This window comes from Eurosta solidaginis, chromosome 4, assembly GCF_040869045.1.
Source record: "Eurosta solidaginis isolate ZX-2024a chromosome 4, ASM4086904v1, whole genome shotgun sequence".
Classification (NCBI taxonomy): domain Eukaryota; kingdom Metazoa; phylum Arthropoda; class Insecta; order Diptera; family Tephritidae; genus Eurosta; species Eurosta solidaginis.
The window spans coordinates 3,135,524-3,163,126 of NC_090322.1; the positions used below are offsets into that span (position 1 = coordinate 3,135,524).

General features: G+C 37.2%; 1 protein-coding gene across 6 annotated transcripts in view; it reads right to left on the bottom strand.

Moving 5' to 3' along the window:
• The window catches only part of sdt (stardust), a 449,266-nt gene that overhangs the window by 198,641 nt on the left and 223,022 nt on the right, over window positions 1–27,603 (bottom strand). Inside the window, exon 1 of one of the 6 annotated variants that reach the window (XM_067779591.1) lies at window positions 7,327–7,387. The exons of 4 other annotated variants lie outside the window; for them this stretch is intronic. In XM_067779591.1, coding sequence (XP_067635692.1) covers window positions 7,327–7,372 — 46 coding nt within the window. In that variant the 5' untranslated portion in view covers window positions 7,373–7,387. Of the gene's footprint in view, window positions 1–7,293; window positions 7,388–27,603 lie in introns of those variants that run through there. One more of the 6 variants, XM_067779590.1, reaches the window with a different exon arrangement.

Consider the following 27,603-nt stretch of genomic DNA (forward strand, 5'->3'; position numbering starts at 1 on the left):
TACTTCAAAGCTTTCTTATAAGTGCAATCTACCTCTTAACGACATGAAAGCTTTAGATAAGACTTTGTTGGAACAGTTTCGCGAGCACGAAGGATATGGAAATAAGGGACAGACTCCACGGACCTTAAAGCACACATTGGTGGGACGATGAACAGCTGGAAAGCTTCAACACTTAAAACTATACTAGGCTAACTGACTAGGACGAAGGAAAGCAACATGTTGAACTAGACAGAGAAGAAAAATTAGAGCAAAAACAAGAAAAATCGAATGTGAATAAGAAGATGATGAGAAGAGGAGAAAATGAGAAAGAAAGAATGTAAAATAATAGAATAGAAGGATAAGGCCATTTCAATAATAATAAGAACAAGTCAAGAAAAAGTAAGATAAAGTTGTAGAAACCATATGAGAGACTTAGGGAGAATGAAATACGGAGAACGATCAAGAAAAAAACGTTATGAGGAATTGGACGAATTTTGTACTTTTAACGAACAGGACCTATATTTTGAAGACGGTTTTGCAAATAATTTGACAATATTTTTAGAGCATTTATTAAGAATTTACGGACACTTTTGAAGAAGAACAACGCTGCCTGATGTACGACGTAATCAGTGTTGGTTTTGTGCTCTGAAAGAGACTTCTGCATCAAGTACTGTAATTACATACCCTTTGAGATCAATAAGAAAAGCCTTACATCGCTGCCCCGGCATGACATCAAAATTATGCGTTAAGGCCAATCTCGGCGATAATGAGGTGTCTGGTCATATAGGTGGAAAACGTAGCTTTCGCTACCAAACATCTCCTAAAGAGTTGATGTTGATCGTCTCCGTCGGGAATATAATTATGGTAATCTGTAGTACCACGTTTTCTATCGGAACCCGCCTATGGAAGCAGAGGTAGAGGGCGGCCCCCACTCCGTTGGAAGGACCAGGTGGCAAACGATTTAAACTCCCTTGGTGTGACCAATTGGCGCCGGTTTGCGGAGCGAAGGAGCGACTGGCGCGCCTTGTTGGACGGCCATAACCGTTTAGACGGTTAAGCGCCAATTAAGTAAGTAAGTGAGTAGTACCACGTTCCAGCATAAAAAGGTAAATCAAGCAACTTGTCTCTGTCCTGACCAAAAGACACGAATCCTCTTTGAAGTGTTCTCATAGAAGAGGGGCAAGGCAGCAGTGTGCTGAATATGCGATTTAAACGGTTGTGATAGTCGCTTCTCCGCTGAGCTAACTGACATCAGTTAGTAAAAACAGGGGAATTTAAATTGTTTTTTCACCTACTCCTAGGTTTCTTCTTTTGCTTCCCTACGAGGGTTCTGATACGAATATCTTCTTGGCAGGTATACCATCCTCCATTCGCACAGCCAACGTCGCTCATACAGCTCATTATTACTAGGCAGTAAATCTTTGAAAGAACTTCGCTTGGGAATACTCCCAAAGCGGTCTCAGCAAGTTTTATCATCGTCCCTGCCTTTGCACCATAAGCTGTACGGGTTCGGGCACGCAGTTGTAGAGCATGCCTGGAGAGGACTTTACTTTTCAATGTGCGCACTCTAAGAGGTCCAAATAACGGGTCGGACTATTACATTGTAGTGGCCAAGCAGGGCACAAAGCCCGCTCACAAAACAGGCACGTAAATAATGATTTTTCCATTCTGTGCTCTCACCTGTTTACTGACAGTTAGAGGCCGTACACTCCACATTCTGCACGTACCGCCGCTGTATACATTAGACGATATCAACTAGGCCAGAAAAATTATTAGGAATGTCAACGCATAGAAATATAAGGAAATCGTCTACAGCGTGCACCTGAGCATGGCCGGTGTAACGCTGGGCATAAGTGAGTATTGTTGTAACATTAAGAAATAAAACATACCCCTACCTAAGCAAAATATGGTAGATGAGTCTGCAGACCTGGTAAATCCAATACAGAAGATTTTTACGATAGGCCAAAACCTGAAGGATACCCACAAGTTGACGACCTTAAAGTAGGTTATGACAGCGCAAAACGATTTGCCAGCACGTCTAGGAAGGAATTGAGACCCAGACCCAAAAACTAGTTTATTTACTTCAACTTATGGACACACTCAGTCGAATTTTAACTGGTCAGGCTGTTCAAAAAAGAAGGTGAACTAGCCCCTAAAAATATGCTATACGTATAAACTACTTAATATCTGTTCGTAATTTGGTTGTTGTTGTTGTAGCCCCATCCAATAAGTGGTACCGATCACAAATTGTCATCAATGTCCTCCAACGGGATTCCAAGGAAACTTATAGTTTCAAGAGGGGTGGACCATAGTGAGAGGGATGTTAGAGGCGTTTTTTCCACATTACAATTGAAAAGATGGTTGGTGTTATGTGGGGACACATTGCAAGCAGGACATACATTTTGTATGTCGGGGTTGATTCTGGATAGGTAAGAGTTTAACCTGTTCCAGTATCCAGATCGAAGTTTAGCTAGAGTGGCGCGCGTTCCCCTAGAGAGAGTGCGTTCCTCTTATGCGAGTCCTGGGTATTTTTCTTTAAGAACTGGATTCGCCGCGCAATTCCCGACATAGAGGTCCGACGCTGGTTTGGGGATATCACTGAGGATCTGCTTGTGCTTTTCTGCTTCATACGGCTGTGTTCCCCGGTGCCGTATTCCTTCATAACGTTTACGGAGATGACCACTTAAGCACCTGGGAGGTGCAGCCTCATCAATCAGGTGTCTGTTTGGATGCCCAGGTATCTGGGTATTCAACAGAAACTGTTTATTCTCCCTAATGGGCGATTTGGTTTTGGTCTTTTATTAGGTATTTCGTTTAGTGTTTACGAATTGGGAGTACTTAGTGCATGCTAAAATTAAAAAAAATACTTGAACTAAGCTGATGTTTGTATAATTTACTTATCTAAAACCATAAGGCAATCAAATTTGAATTCACATCAAATATTAATATAATAATCCAGGCCTTGACGCCCTCATTTACATACTAAATACCTGAACATCATATTAAAATAAAACCCATCGCCTCATTAAAAACGTGTGCCAAACATTTGTAATAATCACAGAAATAATGTTAGAGCGACAATACAGAAATCTGCAAATCCAAAAAATTCATATAATTAAAAATTCATATGCATAATGAACGCCAGAAGACAGACACAATACAAAAATTACATGCAAAAACAACAATGGAAACCAGCAATGAGCGACCAAATGGATGGGCGTGTGCACAAAATACGAAAATTTCAAAAATCCAAAACAGCAACAATAAAAAAAAAATAATAAAGTGAGATAACAATTTAACGTTGATTGCAAACACGCAATTTTCAGTTTAGTGGGTGAGCGACAGGGCGGTGGGACGCAGTGGGAGTGGATTCTGCGCCGAATGGATAAGTGGAGGAAATTGGATTAGCAAATATGTACATGGAGCTGCGACAAGCATCACGGTCAATGCAGCGATAGCGATATATTTAGGTAGGTACATTAGGGTGCGCCTTATTTGTATATTTATTGACCTTTGATATTTTCAGGGATTTTGAACAAAACTTAGGTACTAGAGACTTATAGGTTGTTGATGTACATATTATATTTGTGGATGTAAAATGTTGAACGATACATTGACAAAATGTTGCATGCATGCAAACGCAATATATACTTAAATAGCAATCAAAAGCTGCTGCATGCAGTGCTGGCCATCTTTGTACAACCAGTCGTGCGTTAGTGGATCATTGCTATGCGTATTTAGTTTATTTAATGTTTTCTTTTTGGTATTATATCGATATTATTATTTAGTTTTGAAAAACAGCAAATTAATCAAAAATATGTATTGTTATGTAAATCAAATGCACATACATAGTTCGAAAATTGGTAATCAAAAAACAAATGTTTCTCAATTTGGAAAATACGCATTTGAGAAATGCAGACAGCATGAACACTTTTTCGATTCTTATTCTCGAATATGCCTAACATCACATTTTAAAATGAGCATGAACGCAGAAACTAGAGCAAGAAAATATCATGTCACATTCACGCTTTCTATTAAGAATTTCGAGATATTTGGTTATAAAGGCCAACCCTCCATGAAAAATCGTATTCAGAGCAAATGCATCGAAAAATGTCCAAACTGTATATAAATGGAAAACCGATACACAATCTATCAAGAAGATATTGGGAGCTTAGAGTCCAGAAACTGTCATAATAAAAATTTCGTAGATTTTTAACGCCTCATTGACGTCCTCGATTCCTAGAAATATGACTACGAATATAAAGTATCGATAACAATTGGCAAAGTTATCGATATAGTGATTGTGGAGATTTATGGAAAATCGTGTGCTTCGTTGAGGTAGGTATCCGAACTACTCCAAAATAAGCTGCAGACATGCAATAAATGATAGCAAATGAGCATGAAAATAGTATTGTCGGGTGGAAGAATGCAAGATTAGATTTTGGAGACACGTGCATGAGTTTTAAGCCCAAAAAGGTCTCTTATATATTGTAACTAGAACTAGCAGGTTTTCTACCGGTCTTCTGTGGCTCCCCCTTAGCGAACAAAGTTAAAAGCTTGGGAGCACCCTAATACACATACTGCACATGAACCAAATAACATAATATGCCACAGTCGACAGCAATAAAAAATTTGCAATGCAAAACAGACATATATACAACGAACGACAAAGAACAACAACAACAACATTTAAAAAGGCCAAGTTATGTAAAATATTTTTAACAAATCAGTTAAAGCCAGCAGCAAAACTGAGCAAAAAACTAATATAACCAACATTAACAACAACTACAAATAAGCAACGAATGAGTGAATATTTTCATGAAGCAGACAATAACCAAACCCAAAAGCAAACGCGGTAACAACAACAACAAAAACTGCTATCAAATATATGCTGTGGGAAACGCGAACGGAATTGGCAAGTTTGGGGCAAAGTGGTGCACAAAATTTTTCGGGCGGATTAGGGAGTTGCTAAAAGAGCAGTGCATCAGCACTGAAGTGGAGGAACATATGAGAAAATGGCAATTCATCAAGAGCCAACAAAAGCATTGGTGACAGCAGCAGATTTATCAGCATAATATTTTACATAAATGGATACTAACTGGCGCATATGATTACATACCATATTTATGGAGTGCAGTAAAACTTCATAGGAGTGAGAGAAAAGACCAGTTCACATGTATACTTAATACGATCTCATAGTTAATTGTTATCCATGGCAGGGGTAGTTCTGCACACACTTTGGTTTATAGACATAATTTAAAGAAAACTGTAAAAGTTTCTTTCTTCACCTATCCTCTCCGTCTCTCTCTCTCTCTTTCTCTTCTATTTATTTTCTGCCTTCCATCCTCTTATATACCTTTGAGTCGTGCCATCCTCATCCCCTCCCTCTCCCTTCAGTCCCTTCCTCCACCTTGCTCTCCGTTTCCTTTCATCTGCTGCCTTTTACCCCTCCTCTCTCCCTTCTTCCACCTTCCCCTTCCATTTAATTTTCTTCTACCTTATCCTCCGCAGAGTGGCGATTGTTATTGCCTTTCCTACACGTACCGACCAGTGGACTAGTTTTCGTTCTTCAATTTCCTAATACTATGCATCAGCTCTATTTGGTTCGACTACTGCGTTGGTATGTAAATACCAATGCGCATAAATCAAACGTGTTAGAGCTGTAACAATTTTGTTAAAATACCGTTAGTTTAGTTCATATGCAGATAAATGCAGAAATGTTCATAGAAAAGTTGTTTCAATTAAAATGCAGCTACATATAAAACATTTTGTATGCTACATGCCACATGCCACAAGCAACAGCGATCGAGCTTACAGAACTGCGCTTAAATTATAACGAGGTGGGCGGTTAAGGGGTTAAAGTGTTTAAATAAAACGGGACCTTTTTTATTTAATTTTTAGCTGAGTACAAATATTGAAATGCAAATTTTGTATGCGCGCAGTTTTTTTTTGTGTTTGTATGTGTGCAATACTAACTGCAGCTCGAGTTTGTACGGATATGGATATGTAAATGTGTGGTTAGTTTAAATGTCTCCCAACACACTACCCACATACCATATGGAAGATTGATTAAATTATAAATCACCACAATGAGACATTTTCGACTCCTTTTGACGACTAAAAACTGTTTAATCAATTCTGCGATCAAAAGAAGACTCGAAATCGACTCCCTCTTATGAGTGAAATATGATTTATTCAAAAAGCAACAACAAAATGTAAAGCGATCACAAAAAATTATTAAAATAAGATTCCAAATAAACTCTTAATGGTCTCGAGAAAGAATCGCAAAAGCTTTAAACACACTTAAAAATTATTCCCACAAGACTCATAAATGATGGTAAATATGACTCGAAAAAGACTAAATACTGATTAGAAATATAGGTTAAAAGAGGCTCACCAAGTGTAGTCGCACGTAGGGTACCATTTCCTCCCGACGAGGGAGTCTTTTCTGATCAGAAAATGAGCGCATATGTGCTTATTTTGATCATGCTGGAGACTCGAAAAAGACTCTAATATGATTAATAATTTCAAAAAATGCTGGGTGAGTATTTATATCTAATTTGGCAATTCTACTTCTATTGGCAATAAGTTTTCAAAGACAGTAAAATCAATGCGCGATTTGCTGTGAAGTCGTGGCAATGTTTTGGCTTTCAAAGCGACAAGAGCTTTGATCTCGATTAAATGCTCCCTAAAACTGGTGCACATTCGTTGCTGGCAGATGGTAATATGAAAGGTCAAGGATCCTGTGATTCAAGGTAAAATATAGAAATATATTTTTTGTATTTGTGAATCTTATGCCCAATTTCCCATAGGGTTTTTTGCATCATGCGAATTAATCGAACACATGCACACACTCACTCATACACGCTCAAAATCTGTAATTTTGGTATTAACTCTTTGGTTGGCAAGCGGTTAACATGTAACATTAAGATACGAAATACCAACACCTGTTAAACGAACTGATTTAGGTTTGCATTTTAATAGAATTTACACACAATTTTCATGTCGTCGACATGCCACAATTAAAAATTAATTATAATTATGAGATTTACAATGCGGATTTAATTGTCAAATAAATAGGCGATGATATATGAAATAAATAAATGAACAGATGTAAGTGTATTTATCAGTTTGCAGTTATTCGCGATTAATTAACATAATTAAAGTAGTTAAAAAAATCAAATTTGTTAATAAAGAGTGAAGTAAAATAACGTAATATCATGTTTCCCACGCGCCCTCTTTGTTGCACCAACATATTTTAATCAATTCTCAGTGGGGAATGAAGTATTACATAGGAAAAGCTCACTTAAAGACCTTTGTTCCATATAGAAACTGTTTTAGTGGTACCAGCGGTCAATGTTGGGCGTATATCTCGACAAATATTTGAAGCCATGCCGTCTATCCATCCGTTAACACGATAACTATGATTGCCAGATTGTTATTGCGGGTTCCCGGGATAAACCTCAAATTAGAGCCAAATACTCGGGATTTTTTTAAATTTCCCAGTACCCTTGAAAAATAAGAAACACTTATAAGTATATTTGTGTGGATTGCTCATTCCGGCGAAATAATTTTTAGATAGAATTAAACTTTTTAAACTCATTTATTTATAACAAATATTTTTATGAAACAGGCTAACAATTAATATGTTTGCTGTGTTTAATGCGAATTCAATATTGTATGGATTCATTTTGCAAACGTTATTTTAAAACACAAACTTGCCTTGCAAAATGAATGTTTAGGTGTGCGAAATGTCAAACATTGACAATATTAAGAACCACAGTAGGGATGAATTTTTCTTCTTTACAGAGTTGCATGCAATATGCTAATGACCTGAATACAATGGAAGCCGCAAATATGGCCATGTTTCGTAACGGATTATAATTTATTAGTTTATATATTGTGAAAATGCCGGGACATAACATTTCCCGGCGGGATACTTTAAAATTTGTAAAAAATACGGGATGTCCCGGTCAATATGGGACTTTTGGCAACGCTAACGATAACTTGAGCAAATATTGAGATATCTTTACCTAATTCGGTATACGGGCTTATCTGGACCCAGAATAGGTTGGTATTGAAAATGAGCGAAAATTCAGAAAAATTTATAAAATGAGATAGTTCAAAAACAAATACCGCTAAGCTAATGAAGTTTCGTAGGTGGATTTATTTTATGACGCAAAATATAAATTTCAAAAATTTTGTAATATGGGCGCGGTAACACGCACATTTGGAAAGAAGGCAATTTGGAAGTTTAACAAGTCGTTAATCAAAAGCCGTTAAAGATATTACATGGAAATTTGGCAGAGGCACTATCATTGCCAAATTATTGAGTGAAGATAATCAAAATCGGTTAAAGGCCACGCTCATTTTTCCTTAAGGTCTAACCTTAATAAAGTTTGCAATAACTCATTGATATTTAATTACATTTGACAGATATTTTACCAACAACAGCGTTTCAAGAGCCCAGCTGCGTATGCAATGTTCGGTTTCACCCGAACTTGGACTTTCTTAGTTGTTATACTTATTTTCGATAATTTAGGAAAAAAATTCTATCAATTTTGTAAACAAAACTATGCAAACCAGTATTCAAGCCATTTTCGAAAATTTTCGAAAATTCGAAAAAAAACTTAACGAAAATTTTGAAACTTTTGCTGATAGTGTTTTGAATTTTTTTGAGTATACGGTTTTGTAACCCAATCAATTTTAATTTTTGAGTATGCAGTTTTGTAGTCCCAACAACTTTAGTCTGATAAAGCGCAAATTTTGGGTCTCTCAAAGTTCGCATTGATTATAGATAACTTTTTTTTCTAAAAGTTGTTTTATATTTTCTTCCATACGAAAAGGGATTCAGTTTTATATGGAAGGAAATCTGTTCTACACTTCGCAAAAAAAAATTGACAAATCAATGCGAATTTCGCGAAAACTATAGTTTGTACTTTATCAGACTAAAATTGTTGGGGCTACAATACTGCATACTCAAAAAAATTCAGCAATATCTAAATAAAAAATTCGAATTTTTTTCCAAAACGTTTTTTAAATTAGTATGAATAAAGCGGGGACTGCCCTCATTGCTTTAAAATGTATGAAAACATTTATTTGAAGCAATTTTTAATTTATAATTTATTTAACAATTGGGATTATTTGAAAATTTAAACAACGTGACATCAGGACGGACAAGGCGACAGCTGTTTCGATTATACCTTGTAAATCTCTTCAAAGCCTTTCCTCCCGGGAGTGGGATTTGAACCCGCACTCCTACGATGGTTGAAGTGTTGTGAAAAGTTTTTTAAATTAGTTTGCATAATTTAAGTTACAATACTCATAAGAATATTTTCTAAACTATCAAAAACAAGTAAGGAAGTCTAAGTTCGGGTGAAACCGAACATTACATACCCAGATGTACACTTCAAATGCGGTTGTTGTTTTGTGTGCTTAATAGTGTTACAAGGCTGCGCAATAATACATATACATATGGTTCTATTCTGAAGTAATTTTTCTTCGAGTTATGGCTCCCGAAACATAGAAAATCGCTTAGTCCTAAAAGGGGCGGTGCCACGGCCATTTTTTTAAATTTGAAGTTTTTCATATTTATTGTTATAAATCCACTTGGGAAATGAAATTCCATTGACATAAAGCTCTTTTTGGCAAAGATATAGCTTAATTTATTCGTCCACGACCCTTTTAAAAATCGTTTATATAAAAGTGGGCGTGGTCCTTAACCGATTTCGCAAATTTTTCTTCAAATCATTCCGAATTTTGTTGCGATAGGTTTAACGATTTTTGATTTATGCTTAATAATATATGTAAAATTTATTTTATCACAAGTGGACGGTGCCACGCCCGTTAAAAAAATTTTTTTCTAATTTTTGTCAGGAGTCGCAATAAAAGTCAACACGTCAAATTTCACAAATTTCAACATTCTAGGTGTATTATTTACTAAATAATCATGTTTTTGTGTTTTCCAAAATGTTATATATATAAAAAGGGGGCGAGGTTATCACCCGATTTAGCTCATTTTCGATACCAACCTTTCTGGGTCCAGATAAGCTCGTGTACCAAATTTGCTGCAGAGATCTCAATATCTACTCAAGTTAACGTGTTAACGGACAGACGGACGGACGGACGGAAATGGCTCAATCAAATTTTTTTTCGACACTGATGATTTTGATATATGGAAGTCTATACCTATCTCGATTCCTTTATATCTGTACAGCCAACCGTTATCCAATCAAAGTTACAATACCCTGTGTACAAGTACAGCTGGGTATAAAAAAAAAGTTTATTAAAAAATGTCCACTGTCAGGAAAAAAATTTTCAAAAATCAATGAAATTTTCTATAGGCCTATACCTGGTACTTTATGGTACTAAAACTTTTGGGGCTACAAAACTGCACACTCAAAAAAAATCAGAAAATAAAATATAAAATTCGAAAATTTGAGAAAATTTCATTGATTTTTGAAAATTTTTTTTCGAATTTTTTCGAAAACTTTCTTTAAATTGCTTTGCATTATTTTAGTTACAAGATTTATAGAAATATTTTCATAAACTATCGAAAATAAAAAAAGATTTTTGACGAAGTTCGATTAAAAAACTTATCCACTGCTATTTTCGTGTTCGCTGCTGTACAAAAATAGAGTTTAACAGTCTACAGAGTTGCCCAATTTTCAGCAATTAAAAATCCATTACACCACAGTGTTCTTCTCAGAACTTTGCGAATAAATCAAATAATTGTAAATTTGTACATTGTGCACTCAAATTGTTCTTTTCCATTAGCCAACTAAAATAATTTTTCATGCCATTTATTACCTTAATTTATTTTCTCTTCAAGCGCAATAAAACTTGAGAGAATCGCCTTACAAGTGTTTGTTCAAATCGAGCGTAGCTATTAAAGCTGCTGGTGCTGGTGCTGGTGCTGGTGCTGCTGCTGGTTGCATAAACTAATTTTGGTTTACACAAACAAAAAATGATATTTCAAGTTTGTTAACTTTTTGTTACATTCCTCTCATTTATTATAACTTATAAAGTGCATTTTTGGGTTTTTATTTTTGTTGGGTGCTTGTTGAAATAGATAAAATGTAAGTTGAAAATTTTTAAGTAAACCACAAAAAGTATCAATGCCAAGTGGCATGCAACATGGCTACATTAAGTAAGCTACTGCATATTTGAATTTGCAACAACAACAACACAGCATTCGCAGTGCCAAATTTTTACCAACTAACTGCCTGACAATAGCCCTTTAAGCTGTGTATGCAATTGCATTTGCCACGCCCTTTTTCGATTTATTACAAACTATATATGCAAGGACATTGCATGCAACATCAGCCAAATGCAAAATTTGTCCTAGTTAGTTGTTGCTGTTGTTGCCACATTTTGTTACCATTGTACGGGGTATCATTTTGGGCTGCACTAATGACAATTGAAAGTTGCCGACTTGTTTGTGTTGGCAAACTTTTGTTGTTGACACTGACATTTTTGTGCAAATTATTATTTTTCTAAGCTCATTCGTGTTGTTTGCTTTTGTTTTTGTTGCTTTGTCAGTAGCGCAATTGAGTGCATAATTTTAGTAGCCACTCTCATCTACACTTGCCGCTATGAAGAGTTTTTTTTTTTTTTACCAGGAGGAAGCATCGAAAGCCTCATAGTCAGTGTGGGACTTTAACCGCACTAAACCTCCTACCGTCTGAGTACCATTTACCCCCCGGTACTACCGTCAAGTATTCCGGAGGTAGGTTGAGCAATAAGCTCTACGTCTGTCGGGGTCACGTTGCTGTACTTAGATAGTCCCGCGGTATAGTTAACGCTGAGCCTGGCACGCCCTGCTTACTACCTGAATGTGCTTGACACATACCACTTCTACGAAGATTTCCAAGCGTACCTTAAACACTGTGCATATAGTGCTAATGGCATGCTGGTGCGTTCGACTACTTGTATTGTAGGATTTTTTTTTGCTTTTTTATTTCAATAGGTTTTATCTGTTTTCATTTAATTTTGATAGGTTTTTTTGTTTTTTTTTTCCCCCACAATACGTTACGGGGCTTTTCTCGTACTTCCAACGGTTGCAGAGGCCTTGTCTCCAATCCGTGTATAAACCCTGATTACATGTGAGACGTTTACACTCATTCTCGTTGTTTCTACAGTTGGAGCGGCCTTGTCTCCAATCCGCAGGTTTGTCGTTGCTTGTATGTTGACTGCTGTTGGTCGCACGGTTGAAGAGGCCGTGTCTCCAATCGGTGCTTTATTCCTTCACCTTGGGCAGTATTCGGACGGTTGAAGAGGCCTTGTCTCCAATCCGTCGCCTGGTTTTCTATTACATTACCTACATATATTACGGTCTTTTCTTATTTTATCAAACTCGCGCCGCTAATTGTACGGAGGCCTTGCATCCAATACGTGCTCAGCTCGACCCCCTCCACCTTTGCAGTTTGTTCTCCACCCACACAACTCAACTGTTCAATGTTCGCTGCTGCGCCGTAGCCTTTCAAGACTTCGTAGACACTTCATTATTTCCGCTATTACATCGCATGCCGCGGACCATTTTACTTTGCTTTGTAGCATGCATCCAACAATTGTTTCAGGAGTGTAATCCTCTCCAAATATTCTGCACAGTTTGCATCTCGAGCTATAGAACCTAGGACACTCGAAAAATACATGGTAAACATCTTTCACTGTATCGCCACCACAGTGATCGCATATGTTGTTAGGCTCGTGATTGAATCGGTGCAAGTATTCCTTAAAGCATCCGTGACCACTGTGTGAGGTAGAAATCTACCTCGCCGTGCTTTCTAAATATCCATGTATTAATATCTGGGATACATCGGTGTGTCCAGCGTCCATTTGTTGAGGCATTCCACCTGAGCTGCCAGTTCTGCACGCTTAGCTCTCCTGCTCCGTCACGTGAGCTTTGGTCCCGATAAATCGTCGCTGCTTCTTTTGCTAATATGTCTATAGGACACATTCCTGCGATGATTAGTGCTGTGTCGTCAGAGACAGTTTTAAAGGCGCTACAGACGCGTAGTGCACACAGGCGGTAAGTCGAATTTACCCCGCGGAGGTATGATTTATACTCCGTGGCCTGATGCCAAACAGGAGCCCCGTAAAGTATTTGGCTTTTTACAACGCCAGCCAGAAGTTGACGCCGTCGTTGCTTTGGTCCTCTTGCTATGAAGAGTTTGAAATGAATGCAACGTTGTCAAATTTCATTTGTCGCAGTTTCGTATGTCGTGGGAGAAAGGCTGCTCATCGCCGATGGGGAGAGGCAATCGGCAGTTGCTTACAACGGCTGACGGGTTTAGGTTAATTGACAATAGTGTGATATCAATTACTCGGCAACTTTTCAGTGAGCAGGTATCAATAGTTGAAGATATTGGGGTACCATATCAATTGGTGGGGAGCTACAAAAGTATTGTTAGAACAGGTGCCGATTGGTGTCCCTGAAATTAGCGTATAGCAATGAAAGTTACCGAAAGCTGGGGATTTTATAAGGGAAACTGCGTTTCCAATGTCCAGATTTCTCTTTGATAATCAAATGCCACGAATTCGCTTAGAATTACAGTGCGACGGTTTTTAGCATTTCCCTTAGTTAGAACTATAAACTGTAATGATATGTAGCTAGACTGATCTACTTTATCATGACTCTTCACCTCCCGCTACTAATACCCGGGAGTGTTTTAGCAAATAACAGCATCCTTCTTTATCTATATATTAATACGCTAACAAAATTTCCATACAAACAATTAACAGGCGGTTTCGCATAGTTAGCATACGTAAAATCATATAAAAGTGATATTAATCGATTCGTATAGATCAGCCGCAGTGCATAGGCCTATTTTTGTTAACAAATTTATTTGTCTATAATTAATAGAAAGTTTTTTGTAAATCCAACAATCTCTCCAAATTTGGATATTTACTTTCTTGCACAAAAGCGCGCCATCTTTGGACAAATTATGTAAGTGCTCTAAGCCACAAACCTACATAAGCGAACGCGCTACACGGTGAAAGATTAAAATATGGTTTCCCATTGTTGGCACTTACCTATAATACCCTCTACCAAAATCCTAAATAATTGTTCCAAAATAATTTGTAGCGTACCAAAAAATTAGAATTAATTTCTGACCTGCCCATTTATTGTGGCAAATTTCACTTACACGTAAATACATAAGTCTTTATTTAACAGATTCTTTGTTTTTTATTTTAGTTGTTTACAAATGAGTTAACTTTTGTTGAAACTAACTAATTTATTTATAACAATTAAGGCAAATTTGTCCCAAAATGTTTTTGCATTTGCAGATTTAATCCTCATTTTAGATAAAGTACGTCTTATACTGAACAAAAAAAAAAAAGTTACAAAAATATAACATTAAATTTTTTATATTGTTTTTTATGTTAATTTATTTTATTTCTTATTTTATTTTATTATATATTCTTTTATTTCAACTTAGGTTATTATTATTTAAATGCAACTTGACTGAATCGGAAAATTTCACGTTGGATATTAAATGAAAAAAACGTCCCAAAAACGTTTTTGATTTTAGCGCAAAACGGCAACCGGCATCATGGCGGCCGTATTGTGTAGGCAGTATATTACCCACTACCTATATATTAATACGCTAACAAAATTTCCATACAAACAATTGACAGGCGGTTTCGCATAGTTAGCATACGTAAAATCAGATAAAAGTGATATGAATCAATTCGTATAGATCAGCCGCAGTGTATAGGCCTATTTTTGTTAACAAATATTACTCTATTTGTTTATAATTAATAGAAAAAGTTTTTTGTAAATCCAACAATCTCTCCAAATAACGATATTTACTTTCTTGCACAAAAGCGCGCCATCTTTGGACAAATTATGTAAGTGCTCTATCCGAAGATTATAATCTTCATATTTCCACAATGATCACATTAAAAGCCGGAAAAAAGTCTAAGTGTACTTATTGCGTTTTTATATGGAACTGTTTGTTCACTTCACTTAATTTCAAGTAATTTCACCATAACTCTATGTCAATTTCATTTGATTTTACATAATTTTTATATTTTTGTTTAAGGAGCTACATACCAAAACGTTATAATTACATGTGAACAGTTTGTAGAAAATTTAAGAAAATACAATCAAAAAGTACAAAGTCTTAGATAAAATTCAAAATTTTACAGAAAAAGTTAAGTAGGTTAGACCAGTCTGCTATATTTCCAACAATTGATGCATAGACTGAGTTGAAAAAAATACACGTTGGTCGAATTTCGACCACAGGCGATACTAGTTTGTATTATTATACAAAGCTTTTCAGCGGTTTTTATTAAATAAAGCACGCATTTTTGCGTCTTCTTCAGGGAGTACCTTTCCTGTTGACCGCTTATTATGGTGGTTGCACTTATGTAGTAGTATGTGAGTATGATATTGGTGGACATGGGAGACACAGCAGAGGGAGGGAAATAGACTCAAGTGAACTATGCCCTCGGGCCTCCTGTCATATGGTGTTACATCGTAAATTATTTTTTAATAGAAAGTTAAGACTTCAAACATTTTCAGGGTTGGGATAGTTTTGACCCCTTTTTAGGATACAAGTCATGTACTGTGTCTCATACTTCATTCGTTCTACTATATGATGGTACGACCAATCACAGCAAAAAATAGAGGACTCTTCTGTGAAGATTTTCGATTTACGCAGTCTGGCAACACTCACCGGTGATGTATTAATGCGAAAGAGAAACTTTGAAGAACAAAACTTTCTAGTGCTCTGAAGTCTAAATCTAAGTCTTTCTGAAAAGTTCTTGATAAGAATCTGGCAGGAACGTACAAATGTCTATATTGGGGTCAGGTCAGGTTGGGTGGTAGCTTCCCTGATGAGAGGAAGCTCACTTGGACAACATGACGGTCCGTTGTGATACCACATATAATAAACTAAACTAACGGTGACGTAGATATAACTACTTAGAGAATCGTTGGGTAGCAACGATAAAGTTCCGAATGATCCCGATCTCAACCTTGGATAGCTCCTCGGGAGATCCAAGTGAGTCACGACCAGTATTAACCTGGCTAATAAACTGACAAGCTGTGTAACAGGAACATCCAAACGAACCACGTAGAGTGCAGGCTCGCTCAAGTCCATTTAGATGGAGGGCTCTAGTAGATATTTCTTTAATGTCTACTTCAAAGTAACCAAGTACTTTCTGAAAATCCCAGCAAGAGAGGCCAATTTTTTTGACAGGCGGCGGACGAGTTAAGAAGAACTTTTCGAGCACACTTGATTGTTACTGCACACAACCCCCAAACATTTTAACTATTTTCCTTTTGCGCTCACAGCGGCCAGTTTAAGTATCACACTGAAACTCGGCAACATTGCTCTCCCAACTGCAGCAGTGCCCTCAAAAGTATGCAACACATTCATCGAATTGCCTTTGTTTTTACACTGACAGAAAAAGACTGGTAAAATCAACCGAAATAAGGGTCAATTCAACTGAAATTTCTGTCAATTTTTATCCAACGCAACAATATGTTGAATGAACTGCGCACAAATCGTTGATTTGTAATTGACCGTTGATTCGTAATTGACAAAAAAATTGTTGCGACAGCTTTGTACGAAAGTACCTATGTTGCGGCATTTGCAAGGTAGATGAGTTTTCACTGAGATCTTTTCATGGCAGAAATACACTCGGAGTGCTTGCCGAACAGTGCCGAGGGGCGACCCCGCTTAGGAAAATTTTCTTCTAATTGAAAAACCTTATTTCTAAAATGTTTATGTTGCTTTGCCCGGGGTGTGAACTCAGGGTCTTCGGTGTGGTAGGCGGAGCACGCTACCATCACGCCACAGCGGCCGCGATATACATACGTAAATATGTGCATACATATAGTACACAGCATATATAAGTAAAAAGTAGAGAGCACAGTGAGCATAAAATTCTCGTTGAAATTTGCTCATGTATTGACTGTTGATCGCTGTTGAAATGACCAGTGAGATCAGTTGTGTTAACAAAAAAATCAGTTAGATTGATTAGGAATCTGTCAATTTTACAGAATTTTGTTAACTTAATAGCGATAATTTCTCATCTGTTGAAATGACTAAACTAATTTGTTCGCTTGACAAAGAACTCGGTCGAATTAACCATAATTCGATCAATTTCACCGAATCTCCGTTAAGTCAAGAACAACAGAACCGATTTGTTGATTTTACTAGCACCATTTCTTTCAGTGTAGGCAGTTTAAACAAAATGCAGCGTTGCATTTAGGCTTTCTTTTTGATCAAAAGAATTTTAACAGAAATACGAGATACAATAAATAACAAAAACAATTTCAAATACTCAGTGCATGCAATTCCATGGAAATCAATTAGGTTTAGCTCTACATTTTACAGTGTCTTTATTGCAGTTCTTTGTTTTTGTTTATATTACGTTTAGTGTGTAATTTGGTTTAATAACAAGCTGTGTAAGATTGTTGTAGTTTTAATGTTGCTCAATGCCAATAGCATGTTGCATTTAGTTTTCTCAAATTGATGTCATTGATGATAGCAGACTTAAAGCATTGAACAAAAGAGTGAATAACACATTTTTGTAATGAACGGTTAGATAAATTACATGAATTTGCTTGTAGTTGTAGCATGTCAACGCTTTTGCAAATGCAATCACTTTTATATATCGACATTAAGTGAATTGGCGCCAATGTGTAATTTAATGGCATTTTGTGGAATTACACTTGCAACCCAAATGATAATACTTTAAGAGCTGACTAAATCCAATTTTGAAGAAGAGCTTTTGAAAGCATTTGTGTGCTGCAAGACCATGAAATAATTGTTGTTTTATTAATAACGGTTTAACACCAATTCTTGGTATTTGAAATTGTACAAGAATAAAAGCAAAGTCAAATGCGAAGACAATAAAGATCCAGTTGTTCGTAGTTCTCTTATCAGTTCTTTTTCTGGTTGCAAAGTTATCATTGATGATAGAAGTGCTTACTCAGATCTACATAAGTTTGAACCTTCAAATAAAGAAATTAACAAGTAAGGAAGGTTAATTTCGGGTGTAACCGAACATTACATACTCAGTTGAGAGCTATGGTGACAACATAAGGGAAAATAACCATGTAGGAAAATGAACCGAGGGAAACCCTGGAATGTGTATCAATTGAAAGGCATTAAAGAGTATTTTTTGAGGGAGTGGGCCATAGTTCTATAGGTGGACGCCATTTAGGGATATAGCCATAAAGGCGGATCAGGGTACGATATGGGTATCAAATGAAAGATGTTAATGAGTATTTTAAAAGGGAGTAATCCTTAGTTCCATAGGTGGACGCCGTTTCGAGATATCGCCACAAAGGTGGACCAGGGGTGACCCTAGAATTTGTTTGTACAATATGAGCATCAAACGAATGGTGTTAATGAGTATTTTAAAAGGGAGTTGGCCTTAGTTCTATAGGTGGATGCCGTTTCGAAATGTCGCCATAAAGGTGGACCAGGGGTGACTCTAGAATGTGTTTGTACGATATGGGTATCAAATTAAAGGTATTAATGAGGGTTTTAAAAGGGAGTGGTCGTTGTTGTATAGGTGGTCGCCTTTTCGAGATATCGCCATAAAGGTGGACCAGGGGTGACTCTAGAATGCGTTTGTACGATATGGGTATCAAATGAAAGGTGTTAATGAGTATTTTTAAAAGGGAGTAATCCCTAGTTCCATAGGTGGACGCTGTTTCGAGATATCGCCATAAAGGTGGACCAGGGGTGACCCTAGAATTTGTTTGTACAATATGGGTATCAACAGAAAGGTGTTAATGAATATTTTAAAAGGTAGTAATCCTTAGTTCCATAGGTGGACGCCGTTTCGAGATATCGCCATAAAGCTGGACCAGGGGTGACCCTAGAATTTGTTTGTACAATATGTGCATCAAACGAAAGGTGTTAATGAGTATTTTAAAAGCGAGTGGGCCTTAGTTCTAAAAGTGGACGCCGTTTCGAAATATCGCCATAAAGGTGGACCAGGGGTGACTCTAGAATATGTTTGTACGATATGGGTATCAAATGAAAGGTGTTAATGAGTATTTTAAAAGGGAGTAATCCTTAGTTCCATAGGTGGACGCCGTTTCGAGATATCGCCATAAAGGTGGACCAGGGGTGACCCTAGAATTTGTTTGTACAATATGGGTATCAAAAGAAAGGTGTTAATGAGTATTTTAAAAGGGAGTAATCCTTAGTTCCATAGGTGGACGCCGTTTCGAGATATCGCCACAAAGGTGGACCAGGGGTGACCCTAGAATATGTTTGTACAATATGAGCATCAAACGAATGGTGTTAATGAGTATTTTAAAAGGGAGTTGGCCTTATTTCTATAGGTGGATGCCGTTTCGAAATATCGCCATAAAGGTGGACCAGGGGTGACTCTAGAATGTGTTTGTACGATATGGGTATCAAATTAAAGGTATTAATGAGGGTTTTAAAGGGAGTGGTGGTTGTTGTATAGGTGGTCGCATTTTCGAGATATCGCCATAAAGGCGGACCAGGGGTGACTCTAGAATGCGTTTGTACGATATGGGTATCAAATGAAAGGTGTTAATGAGTATTTTAAAAGAGAGTAATCCTTAGTTCCATAGGTGGACGCCATTTAGGGATATAGCCATAAAGGCGGATCAGGGTACGATATGGGTATCAAATGAAAGATGTTAATGAGTATTTTAAAAGGGAGTAATCCTTAGTTCCATAGGTGGACGCCGTTTCGAGATATCGCCACAAAGGTGGACCAGGGGTGACCCTAGAATTTGTTTGTACAATATGAGCATCAAACGAATGGTGTTAATGAGTATTTTAAAAGGGAGTTGGCCTTATTTCTATAGGTGGATGCCGTTTCGAAATATCGCCATAAAGGTGGACCAGGGGTGACTCTAGAATGTGTTTGTACGATATGGGTATCAAATTAAAGGTATTAATGAGGGTTTTAAAGGGAGTGGTGGTTGTTGTATAGGTGGTCGCATTTTCGAGATATCGCCATAAAGGCGGACCAGGGGTGACTCTAGAATGCGTTTGTACGATATGGGTATCAAATGAAAGGTGTTAATGAGTATTTTAAAAGAGAGTAATCCTTAGTTCCATAGGTGGACGCCGTTTCGTGATATCGCCATAAAGGTGGACCAGGGGTGACCCTAGAATTTGTTTGTACAATATGGGTATCAAAAGAAAGGTGTTAATGAGTATTTTAAAAGTGAGTAATCCTTAGTTCCATAGGTGGACGCCGTTTCGAGATATCGCCATAAAGGTGGGCCAGGGGTGACTCTAGACTTTGTTTTTACGATATGGGTATCAAATGAAAGGTGTTAATGAGTATTTTTAAAAGGGAGTGGGCCTTCGTTCTATAGGTGTTCGCCTTTTCGAGATATCACCATAGAGGTGGGCCAGGGGTGACTCTAGACTTTGTTTGTACGATATGGGTATCAAATGAAAGGTTTTAATGAGTATTTTAAAAGGGCGTGGGGTTTAGTTCTATAGGTGGACGCCTTTTCGATATATCGCCTTAAGGTGGACCAGGGGTGACTTTAGAATGAGTTTGTACGATATGGGTATCAAATTAAAGGTATTAATGAGAGTTTTAAAAGGGAGTGGTGTGAAGGCGTTTTCCAGATATCGACAAAAATGTGGACCAGGGTGACCCAGAACATCATCTGTTGGATACCGCTAATTTATTTATATATGTCATACCTGCCAAGATTTTGAGGGTTTTTTATTTCGCCCTGCAGAACTTTAGCATTTTCTTCTACTTAATATGGTAGGTGTCACAACCATTTTATAAAGTTTTTTCTAAAGTTATATTTCGCGTCAATAAAACAATCTAATTACCTTACCATGCTTCATCCCTTTTTTCATATTTGGTATAGAATTATGGCATTTTTTCATTTTTCGTAATTTTCGATATCGAAAAAGTGGGCGTGGTCATAGTCGGATTTCGTTCATTTTTCATACCAAGATAAAGTGAATTCAAGTAAGCACGTGAACTAAGTTCATTAAAGATATGTCGGTTTTTGCTCAAGTTATCGTGTTAACGGCCATGCGGAAGGACAGACGGACGACTGTGTATAAAAACTGGGCGTGGCATCAACCGATTTCGCCGATTTTCACAGAAAACAGTTAATGTCATAAAATCTATGCCCCTACCGAATTTCAAAAGGATTGGTTAATTTTTGTTCGACTTATGGCGTTAAAAGTATCCTAGACAAATTAAATGAAAAAGGGCGGAGCCACGCCTAGTTTGAAATTTTCTTTTATTTTTGTATTTTGTTGCACCATATCATTGCTGGAGTTGAATTTTGACATAATTTACTTATATACTGTAAAGATATTAAATTTTTTGTTAAAATTTTACTTAAAAAAAAATTTTTTTTAAGTGGGCGTGGTCCTTCTCCGATTTTGCTAATTTTTATTGAGCGTACATATAGTAATAGGAGTAACGTTCCTGCAAATTTCATCATGATATCTTCAACGACTGCCAAATTACAGCTTGTAAAAGTTTTAAATTACCTTCTTTTAAAAGTGGGCGGTGCCACGCCCATTGTCCAAAATTTTACTAATTTTCTATTCCGCGTCATAAGTTCAACTCATCTACCAAGTTTCGTCGCTTTAGCTGTCTTTTGTAATGAATTATCGCACTTTTTCGATTTTTCGAAATTTTCGATATCGAAAAAGTGGGCGTGGTTATAGTCCGATATCGTTCATTTTAAATAGCGATCTGAGATGAGTGCTCAGGAACCTACGTACCAAATTTCATCAAGATACCTCAAAATTTACTCAAGTTATCGTGTTAACGGACGGACGGACGGACGGACATGGCTCAATCAATTTTTTTTTCAATCCTGATTATTTTGATATATGGAAGTCTATATCTATCTCGATTCCTTTATATATGTACAACCAACCGTTATCCAATCAAACTTAATATACCCTGTGAGCTCTGCTAAACTGAGTATAAAAAGCCACGTTGCTAGTTTTAAGTTTTGAAGAGCAGATTTTTCCTTTCCTTTAACCACAATGCTTATGAGTAAAAGAAATTCGAATATGTTGGATGTTTAATTTGGTCGGCCCCAAAGGTACCAATAAACACAAAACCACTTTAGGTATGCAAGGTTGCCACTTTTTAGTTCAATAAGATTTTAATAAAAAAAAAAACAAATTTAAATGCTACGTTGCCAGTTTTTAAAGAATATTTCTATTTTCTAACTCACAGTAAACTTCTAATAATTATTTGATCGAACCCATTGCCCTCTCCTACTCTTTTAACCGGGCCCAGGTTTTAGACGATAGCTCAGCAATTTCCAAAATTTGTTAGTGGTTACAAGTATCGCCATAAAAATTTAAGTTATATAGTAATACAAAGAAAGGATCGATACTAAAAATCGGAAATGAAGGAAGTCGAAAGAATAAGTAGGACGTACAGCCCTATTTGCTCAATGGACTTGGGCAGAAAGTTTTTCGTCGTTAATAAGCCTTGAAGATAAGAACAAAAGCCTTGCTAATATTTTCCATGTTGAAGGTACAATATGTTTTTCCCACTTTTCTTTATACATATAAAATGAGTACTCAATCATGTGTAGCAGAAATTATAAGACAGATGTACAATGGATTCAGAGCGATACGAATTTTTACCCTATTCTGAAAATTGTTACTCACCCTCAACGAAATTTTCAACTTTGTAGTTATTCTTCCCAACACAGACCCAAGCAATAAACTGGTATTCAATATCGAGACAACCAGTAAGGTTCTAGTATGGTCATCATGAAGATATAGATAGGTTTGGCATCTTGGAGCAAACACTCTGCATCTGAATGTGGAGCCTAAAGTGAGGGGTTGATGCTGACGTTCTCCGCTGTCCCAAAAATGGACACTTTCTATGCAGAGTATTATAATTGTAAGGTACAGATTCTCTAAAATATGCGGAATGAAAATAATAATTCGACCTTATACTTACTTAGGTTGTCAAAAATTGGATAAGAATTAAAACACCTTGCTTGCTGAATGAAAACTGTGGTTCTGTTTTTAATACTTGCTGTTGCTATAATTGGTATCTATCGCACTTTCGTTGTTGGCAAATATTAGAGCCTCCTGCGATTTACAACCAGATTGGCTGAATGTTGTGTGTGTTAGTGCAGTCGGGTGGCTTCGTGACACACGTATTTGTTGTCGGCTACACGTTGATGAAATCAAAAATTTTTGATTTTTTCATTTGACGCTAGCTTATTCGATAGTCGCGGGGTGTGATTGACAAAACAGCAGTGTTGTATTTAGTTTGTGTCGACATTCAAAATGAACAAGTGCGCGGAAGAACAGCAATTCATATTAAAATTTATTGAAAATTATCAATGTTTACCAGCTTTATGGAATATAAAAAAAAAATAAAAATGGAATGTAAAGCTTTTATTATTATTTAATAAAAATCTTTGTTGTTAGGCTGGCTTTAGGTCAACTTTCGTAAAAATAAAACACAAGTGTTTTTCTTTTCTAACCAATATATTTCGGTTACTCCACGGTAACCGTCCTCAGGGTAAAAATTAATTTTCACGTCTGCCCTGTGTGACGCGGACCTGAGGACGGTTACCGTGGAGTAACCGAAATATATTGGTTAGAAAAGAAAAACACTTGTGTTTTATTTTTACGAAAGTTGACCTAAAGCCACCCTAACAACAAAGTTTAGTTACATAAAGGTCGCCAAATAATTTTATTTAATAAAAATTTTAAAAATTTTTTTATTATTTAATAAAACTGCTGTAGTTTAAAGAAAAAAAGTCATCATCCGATGACGACATATTCACGACCTAACGCTACGGTTTCTCAACGCAAATGTTGATTGATGACTTTTTATTTGATAGTCGCGGGGCCAGCGTCAAATACCCGACACGCACACATACAAAAATTCAGTCAATCTGGTTGTAAATCGCAGGAGGCTCTTACAGTGATGGCGTGTTACTGACGTAAACATACTTTTAAGCGCTTCACACATTGCTTGCTTTCAGTGGGCCTGTTTGCATTGAAGACAGCGACTACAGACCACAGTGGCAGAAGAAAGCAAAGCTTGACGACGACCGTAGAGAACGAAATATTACAATGAAGATGGCACAACGCCTCAAGGTTATTTGAATTCATAGAACACGGCAAAAAAAGTATTAATTTTGTTAAAAAAACTTAAAAATTAAAATTTTTACTTTTATCTTATAACTTTAAACGAGCAATTCTTGTTTGTTTGTATAGGCGAACGATCTCGGGAACGGCTCAACCGATTTAAATGAAATTTGACACAGAGATAATGTATCACCTTCTAAGACTTTCTACCTAGGTGTTGCCACTCAGAATGTTTCACAAGGTTGCCACATATTCGAAATTAAAAAAAATTGCATGAGATATGCCGATATGGGCATCAAACGAAAGGTATTTCACTCCGCGTTATAATAGGGACATTTTTGAGTAGGGTTGCCACCTATTCGAATTTAAAAAAAATTGCATGAGATATGCCGATATGTGTATCAAACGAAAGGTACCTCACTCCGCATTACAATAGGGACATTTTTAGTAGGGTTGCCACCTATTCGAAATTAAAAAAAATGCATGGGATGTGCCGATATGGGTATCAAGCGAGAGGTATTTCACTCCGCATTACAATAGGGATATTTTTGAGTAGGGTTGCCATTTGGAGTTGCCACCTATTCGAAATTTAAAAAAATTGCATCAGATATGCCGATATGGGTATCAAACGAAAGGTATTTCACTCCGCATTACAATAGGGACATTTTTGAGTAGGGTTGTCATTTAAGGTTGCTACCTATTCGAAATATAAAAAAATTGCATGAGATATGCCGATATGAGTATCAAACGAAAGGTATTTCACTCCGCATTACAATAGGGACATTTTTGAGTAGGGTTGTCGTTTAGGGTTGCCACCTTTTCGAAATGAAAAAAAAATTGCATGAGATATGCCAATATGGGTATCAAACGAAATGTTTTTCACTCCGCATTACAATAGGGACATTTTTGAGTAGAGTTGCCATTTAGGGTTGCCACCTATTCGAATTTAAAAAAAATTGCATGAGATATGCCGATATGGGTATCAACCGAAAGGTATTTCACTCCGCTTTACAATAGGAACATTTTTGAGTAGGGTTGCCATTTAAGGTAGCCACCTATTCGAAATTAAAAAAAAAGAAGCGTTGCCAGCACAACGAAACGTTGCCGAGAAAAGCTCGGTCGCCCAGGTACTTACTCTTTATTTACTTCTTTTTCAAAAGGGCGCCACTCTCTGTGGCTTATCAAAGCCAAAATACGATTAAATCTGGCGAAAACAGCGTTCGTGGCGCACAGCTTTGTAGCCGCCAAAAAATCGGTCGCCATCAAAGCGTGTGTAAAAAGAATATGACAGATGACGCTTTGTAGCCGTCGACATGAATGTAATCAGGTCTATTGAAATTCGGCAGTTAACAACTCACTTACTCGCCTCTGTTAAGAAGATGTGTCTAGACCGCAGCATTAAATAATTAGACTTTTTGTTATTTCTTTTAACTTAATCTTTTTCTAGATTAACAACCTGAATGCTTAACATGGCAAATTCAAGTCTAGGGCACAGCGCATAGCAATAAATCTCGCAACCATAAAAAATGTACTTAAATAAAGCGAAAATACTTTGGAAGTAGCGAAATAGTATATATTACATAATTAGCTTGAGCTCCAAGCATAAAGTCATTCACCGCTAAGAACACTTAGCGAAATTCGCTAGTCAACTTCAAATTAGATCCAGCTGGCAAAAAAAAAAAACTAGAGATAACGGTAACATACATTATATAGTCATCTTTTAACAGGTAAGCGTCTTTTTTTTAGTTTGCGCAATTACTTAAATTTCATTACTCAACATTTGCTTTGTATTTATTAATTTTTAATTACAGATTGCTAGCAGGCGGTGAAGAAGTAATTAGCTTTGGAGATCAGCAAGGGCGGGAGTATGCGCAAACAATTTTTGTTACGTGAGTAGCCAAATTGCGAGAAAATAAAAAGAAGCAAGAAGAAAAAAAATTGCAGATGTGAATAGAAACAAGTAAGGAAGGCTAAGTTCGGGTGTAACCGAACATAACATACTCAGTTGAGAGCTATGGAGACAAAATAAGGAAAATCAATCTGGGGTAACCCTGGAATGTGGTTGTATAACATGTGTATCAAATGAAAGGTATTAAAGAGTATTTTAAGAGAGAATAGGCCATAGTTCTATGGATGAACGCCATTTAGGGATATCGCCATAAAGGTAGACCAGGGCTGACTCTAGAATTTGTTTGTACGATATGGGTATCAAATGAAAGGTGTTACTGAGCATTTTAAGAGGCAGTGGGCCTTAGGTCTATCGGTGGACGCCTTTTCGAGATGTCCCCATTAAGGAGGACCAGGGGTGATTCTAGAATGTGTTTGTACGATATGGGAATCAAATGAAAGGTGTTACTGAGCATTTTAAGAGGGAGTGGGCATTAGGTCTATAGGTGGACGCCTTTTCGAGATATCGCCATTAGGGTGGGCCAGGGGTGACTCTAGAATGTTTGTACGGTATGGGTATCAAACGAAAGGTGTTACTGAGCATTTTAAGAGGGAGTGGGCATTAGGTCTATAGGTGGGCGCCTTTTCGAGATATCGCCATTAGGGTGGGCCAGGGGTGACTCTAGAATGTGTTTGTACGATATGTGCATCAAACGAAAGGTGTTACTGAGCATTTTAAGAGGGAGTGGGCATTAGGTCTATAGGTGGACGCCCTTTCGAGATATCGCCATTAGGGTGGGCCAGGGGTGACTCTAGAATGTTTGTACGATATGGGTATCAAACGAAAGGTGTTACTGAGCATTTTAAGAGGGAGTGGGCATTAGGTCTATAGGTGGACGCCTTTTCGAGATATCGCCATTAGGGTGGGCCAGGGGTGACTCTAGAATGTGTTTGTACGATATGGGTATCAAATGAAAGGTGGTAAGGAGTATTTTAAAAGGGAGTAATCTTTAGTTCTATAGGTGGACGCCTTTTCGAGATATCGCCATAAAGGTGGACCAAGGGTGACTCTAGAATGTTTGTACGATATGGGTATCAAACGAAAGGTGTTACTGAGCATTTTAAGAGGGAGTGGGCATTAGGTCTATAGGTGGACGCCTTTTCGAGATATCGCCATTAGGGTGGGCCAGGGTGACTCTAGAATGTGTTTGTACGATATGGGTATCAAATGAAAGGTGGTAATGAGTATTTTAAAAGGGAGTAATCCTTAGTTCTATAGGTGGACGCCTTTTCGAGATATCGCCATAAAGCTGGACCATGGGTGACTCTAGAATGTTTGTACGGTATGGGTATCAAACGAAAGGTGTTACTGAGCATTTTAAGAGGGAGTGGGCATTAGGTCTATAGGTGGACGCCCTTTCGAGATATCGCCATTAGGGTGGGCCAGGGGTGACTCTAGAATGTTTGTACGATATGGGTATCAAACGAAAGGTGTTACTGAGCATTTTAAGAGGGAGTGGGCATTAGGTCTATAGGTGGACGCCTTTTCGAGATATCGCCATTAGGGTGGGCCAGGGGTGACTCTAGAATGTGTTTGTACGATATGGGTATCAAATGAAAGGTGGTAAGGAGTATTTTAAAAGGGAGTAATCCT